General features: G+C 39.1%; 1 protein-coding gene across 1 annotated transcript in view; it reads left to right on the top strand.

Moving 5' to 3' along the window:
* Window positions 1-985: 985 nt before the first annotated feature.
* Window positions 986-6,521, top strand: part of LOC121383086 (neuronal calcium sensor 1-like) — a 47,094-nt gene continuing 41,558 nt past the window's right edge. Inside the window, exon 1 of the mRNA XM_041512860.1 lies at window positions 986-1,180. Within this exon, the coding sequence (XP_041368794.1) occupies window positions 1,117-1,180 (64 nt within the window). The 5' untranslated portion in view covers window positions 986-1,116. The remainder of the gene's footprint in view (window positions 1,181-6,521) is intronic.

Raw genomic sequence — 6,521 nt, 5'->3', positions numbered from 1 at the left:
CAATGCGCGGTCGGTTTCAGATCGATCCCCGTCGGTGGCTATTTGGCCATTTCTCGTTCCAGCTAGTACACCATGACTTTTATATCAAAGTGCGTTGTATGTGTTATTCTGTCTGCGGGATGGTGCATATAAAATATTCCTTGCTACTAATGGAAAAATGTAGCGGGTTTCCTCTCTAACACTATATATCAAAATTACCCAATGTTTCACACCCAATAGCCGATGATTAATAAATAAATGTGTTCTAGTGGTGTAGTTAAACAAAAACAAAAGTTCTGTCTTTCAAAAAACAACAATCATCATTTGGGTTGCCCTTTTTGTAAGTTTGTCCATGTGCCGTTGTTCCCTTAGTCCCTCCCCCCCCCCCCCCCCCCCCCGTATCCGCCCCCTGGTTGGGATGGGAAAAACTAGTCCATTGAGAGCAATCAGTCGTACCTCAGAAGAGCCCCTTTAAATTTTGTAACATGTAATCAAATTTCATATAGGTCAACTGCATTTTCCTTCTCTCACATACAGACGCATGCAGGAATTTTAGCGGGGTGGGGTGGGTGTCAGGCTCCTCCGGGGAGGGGGTCGTTCCCACCCTCCCCACCCCCCGAATACACACCTGCGGTTGTAGAGCGTTCACCTAAAGTGTGGTGATTCGTTTAATCAATATTCTCTGAGGAACTATTAATGTTTCCCGTTCCAACTAGTTATAGGCTGGTATGTCAAAATCTAGGTCTGTTCCAAAGTAGTCCCTATTCATCAATTCGATGTTTAGGTATAAATAAAAATGTTTGCGACATGAACGCAAAATGGGGCTTTAGCCCATGTATTTCTGTCATTGCATTAGTCTAGTTATTTTGACATTAATTTAATCATTATATTTGCGGGAATCCTGCTTGAATGTGCGTGTTCTAGCAACGCAGGCCTATTTATGCACGACTCTTTAATGGTTTCACTTTTCTGCGACCTTGTTCGTAGCGCACTACCACTACCGGCAGCAGCTGTCAACAACATTATGACGTCACGGTGCCGTATCGTATGAGATGCTTAGTGTAGTCTTGAGGAGGAATTGTATAGCTCTACCATGTGCCAGAGTTCGTTAAAAACAAAAAGTGATTTTACAAAGATATGGGCAAAAGAGCAAGCAAGTTAAAATCTTCGGAACTGAAGGAATTGATGAATTGTACTTATTGTAAGTATCTTACAACTTAATATAGCGATATTTATATTTAGACAACACGAACAACTTACAAGTTGTATGTTCTTTCATTTCTTTCTTACTTTTCTTTTTTCTTTCTTTTCTTTTTTTGTTTTTAATAATTTCTCTCTTGTTTTAGCGACTGTGTTGGATGTAAATGTCTTGTTTCTAGTAATATATATCTACATTTTAGAATGAAATCAATAAATTTTAACATGGGCTCTTGGTTATCTACCAAGGCCCCGTTCCTCGAAGCAGTCATAGTGCTAAGATCGCTTTAGGTAGTTAAGCACTAAAGGTAGTCTTAGCGCTAAATCTGCTTCGTGGAACGGGACCGAGTTAATTATTTACCGATTAAACTTGACAGATTTCTAGATTAACTTTTTTCGTTTTACTTGCGTGCTGAAAACCTAATACATACATGTACTAGATACCGTGTGCATGCATGTGTTCATTTTGACAACAGAATAGCAAAGTCGATATGCATTACGTTTACGTGCCATAAATATAGTTATATGCATGTTCGTAGATAGGATTTTGTGTGTGTAAGGGCGGGGGTGGGTGGGAGTGGGGGTAGTGTAGTAGAATTATTGGAATGAACAAGCATGGAAGGTGCAAGACACTAGCGGGTCCGAGGGCATGAACCCCCCCCCCCCCCCCCCCCCGAATTTTGAATTCTAGAAGCTCTAAAATATCATTTTGCAGCCATTTCAGGGATACTTAAAACATCAGTATCAATAACCAGTAAAGTGTCATATTATTTTTACCAGATTTTTTTTGGGGGGGGGGTGGGGGGTGGGGGCAACGACCCTGATATGTTAGACCATAGGAAAGGTATTTGAAATGTACAGGGGTGGGGTAAAGTAACAACCCAGAAGCCACTACACTGACTTCGTTTTCACTAACAATAATATTATCTCTATCCAGATATGGGCTTTATCCATGACAAACAGCCGATATAACTGAGACTGTCCTAGCAGGAGTAGGGGAGGCGGATGTTGGCTTCCCTTTTTTTTTCTTTTTTTTTAAAGTGCTCTTTCTGTCTAGCTGGAGACAACCCAGTATTATTTTATCCTGATTAATTTTTGACTGCTCTCCTCCACCAAGTTATTTTCATTATTGTTTATAACCAGTTTAAAACCAAGTAATATAATGCCTGTATTTTAGCTAATGTCATTCCATTTTCACCTAAAACAAACCAGTCATTTTATAAGAATGTGTCCTCTGTTGAATTTTAGAGAAAGAATTGTTAAGTTTAAAGAATGTTTTTTTAAAAGTGTTATCTTTTACAGAAGGCATAGGCATAAAGGCTCCCATTTTTGTAGGGGATGCAGGCTGGTTTTTGCCCGAATCAAACGAAAATGCTCGAATCTTGTAAACAACCAGGTTTTTTTTAATATTTACATTACTGACGTACAGCTGTATAGGGTTGCAAATGACCTCCACCCACACCCTCACACTTATAACAGAGGGTTACTTGAATAAAATGACCTCCACCCACACCCGCACACTTATAACAGAGGGTTACTTGAATAAAATGACCTCCACCCACACCCGCACACTTATAACAGAGGGTTACTTGAATAAAATGACCTCCACCCACACCCGCACACTTATAACAGAGGTTTACTTGAATAAAATGACCTCCACCCACACCCGCACACTTATAACAGAGGGTTACTTGAATAAAATTACCTCCACCCACACCCGCACACTTACAACAGAGGGTTACTTGAATAAAATTACCTCCACCCACACCCGCACACTTACAACAGAGGGTTACTTGAATAAAATTACCTCCACCCACACCCGCACACTTACAACAGAGGTTTACTTGAATAAAATGACCTCCACCCACACCCGCACACTTACAACAGAGGGTTACTTGAATAAAATGACCTCCACCCACACCCGCACACTTACAACAGAGGGTTACTTGAATAAAATGACCTCCACCCACACCTGCACACTTACAACAGAGGTTTACTTGAATAAAATGACCTCCACCCACACCCGCACACTTACAACAGAGGGTTACTTGAATAAAATGACCCCCACCCACACCTGCACACTTATAACAGAGGGTTACTTGAATAAAATGACCTCCACCCACACCTGCACACTTATAACAGAGGGTTACTTGAATAAAATGACCCCCACCCACACCTGCACACTTATAACAGAGGGTTACTTGAATAAAATGACCTCCACCCACACCTGCACACTTATAACAGAGGGTTACTTGAATAAAATGACCTCCACCCACACCCGCACACTTACAACAGAGGGTTACTTGAATAAAATGACCCCCACCCACACCTGCACACTTATAACAGAGGGTTACCTGAATAAAATGTATTGCTGTAGCCAAAAGGGCAGGACTTAGCCCAGTGCTATAGCACTCACTAGGTGCGCGGTCAGTCTAGCATGCTGCATAGCTCCCCCATCGGTGGCACCATTTGGCTATTTCTCGTTCTAGCCAGTGTACCATGACAGGTATATCAAAGGGTATCCTGTCTGTAGGATTTTGTATATAAAAGATCCCTTGCTACTAATGGAAAAATGTAGCAGATTTCCTCACTAAGATTATATGACAATTTTTTTTTTGCACCAGCCAGTGCACCACAACTGGTATATCTGCTATCCTGTCTGTAGGATGGTGCATATAAAAGATCCCTTGCTACTAATGGAAAAATGTAGCAGTTTTCCTCTCTAAGACTATGTCAAAATTTCCATATGTTTGATATCCAATAGCCGATGATTAATAAATCAATGTGCTCTAGTGGTGTCATTAGACATACCCAGTAACAAACAAACAAATATGTCAAAATTAACAAAATGTTTGACATCCAATAGGTGATGATTAATATATCACTGTGCTCTAGTGGTGTTGTTAAAAAAAAAAAACTTTAACTTTTTCTATAACTAAACTTGCCCTTTTAGCAGTATTAGTTGACCATCACCATCATTATCATCATCATCATCATCACCATTATCATCATCATCACCATTATCATCATCATCAAAAACATCATCATCATCATCACCCCCACCCCACCTCCACCATAATCATCACCACCACCCCACCATCATTATCATCACCCCCACCACCACCACCATCATCATCCTCATCCTCACCACCATCATCATCATTAGCATCATCACCCCCACCACCATCATCATCAAAAACATCATCACCTCACCCCACCCCCACCATCACCATCATCATCATCCTCACTTCCACCACAATCATCATCATCATCAAAAACATCTTTACCATTATCATCATCACCTCACCCCACCCCACCATCCTCCTCACCCCACCATCATCATCATCATCACCTCTACCACCACCATCATCATCATCATCACTTCCACCACCACCATCATCATCAAAAACATCAACATTATCATCATCACCATTATCATTATTATCATCATCAAAAACATCATCACATCACCCATCATCATCATCACCATCATCAATCACCCCCACCATCATCATCACCATCATATTCATCATCATCACCAATATCATCACCATCATATTCTTCATCATCACCATTATCATAATCATTGTCATCGTCGTTATTGTTACCATTGTCATCATATTATCAACATGGTCATATTTCATCAATACAAATTATATTTATAAGTTAACTGCAATACCACAACCGAACAAATAGGCAAAGGTTTCTGAATTCCATATGACAGAACTAATCATTAAGATTACCTTCCTAAATAATCAATAAGAAACCTCAGGAAATAATTTGTGATCAGTTTCTATAGTAACAATATTTTATGAAATATAAAAATATAATGTGGGCCCATGGGAATGATATCTGACATGATGTGTGTGTAACTTCTTATAAGCCTGATTTGTATCTTTATATAGTGTAGGATAGAGCTGGGCTGTATACCATATATACCATTCGGTATCGGTATCATGTCGTACCAATTTAGCGTACTGAGCAAATATCAAAATTCAAAAATTTTGGTATTGAAAAATGTTTTATGCCATATAGTAAAGCACTATCTGACGAACACAAAATAGCAGAAAAGAAGAGACGAGAGCCTTGAGTATGGAATTTAATTTTATTTAGATAAAATTAGTGGATGAGAATCAACTCGGGCATGCATATAAAGCCGAGTATACCAAAAATACAGCTCAATGTTGGTATTGTTATTGTATCAATACCAAATACCGTACTAATAAATAGCCCCCAAAAAACTGATACAGATACCGAACCTGAAATATCAATAGCGTCCAGCTCCAGTGTAGGACAAAATACACATTTTCGTCCTCATGTTGACACCAGTGTAATGCTGTTTAGAAGCTTATTTCAACTGAAGAATATATAATTTTTAAACATTTTGTTATGTACGGTTTTCATGATACCGTCACTTCAGAAAAATGTTTTAAAAATTAATTCCATTTCCATTTATTATTTTAGAACGTTAAGTATTCTTTTCCATGACCACAGGGACCGGGACATAACCCAGTGGTATAGTGCTTGCCTGATGCATGGTTGGTCTAGGATCGATCCCCGTCGGTGGGCCCATTGGGCTATTTCTCGTTCCAGCCAGTGCAGCACGACTGGTTTATCAAAGGTGGTAGTGTGTGCTATCCTGTCTGTGGGATCGTACATATAAAAGATCCCTTGCTGCTAATGGAAAAATGTTAGCAAGTTTTCTCTCTAAGATATTGAATTTACGAAGCCTGTTTTTCTTAAATGCAGGTGTTTAAGCATTGTCAATGTATGTACATGTAGTTACACGCATGTAAGACATAAACAGGTGTTTAAGCATTGTAAATGTATGTACATGTAGTTACATGTGTGTATGACGTAAACAGGTGTTTAAGCATTGTCAATGTATGTACATGTAGTTACATGTGTGTAAGACATAAACAGGCTTTGTAAATTATGTACTATATGTTTAACATCCAACAGCCCATGATTAATAAATGAACGTGCTCTAGTGGTGTTAGTAAACAAAACAAACTTTAACTTTAATATATACAGCTGTAGTGCAGCAGTTAGATCACTCACCAGTATTTCTGCCAGAAAGACATTTTTGGGTATGCTGCTATGGAATTGAATGCAACCACAGTCAACAGGGGGAAAATGGGTTAAAGTTGAGGTTAGGGTTGAGAAAATCATACAGTGATGATAAGAATAATTAATTTTGTTAAAAGGTTAACTAACAAAATTTAATCTGCCAAAAAAAAGGGGTATTGCGCCATACACATTTTACCCTCTGGCAGAAACCCTGTTAGATACTATATGTTTAACATGCCTATGATTAATACATCAATGTGCTCACGTTTACCCTC

The sequence above is a fragment of the Gigantopelta aegis genome, chromosome 10 (genome assembly GCF_016097555.1).
Source record: "Gigantopelta aegis isolate Gae_Host chromosome 10, Gae_host_genome, whole genome shotgun sequence".
Taxonomy (NCBI): domain Eukaryota; kingdom Metazoa; phylum Mollusca; class Gastropoda; order Neomphalida; family Peltospiridae; genus Gigantopelta; species Gigantopelta aegis.
Note: the sequence above shows the minus strand (reverse complement) of the source record. Positions and strands in the feature narration are given on the sequence as shown.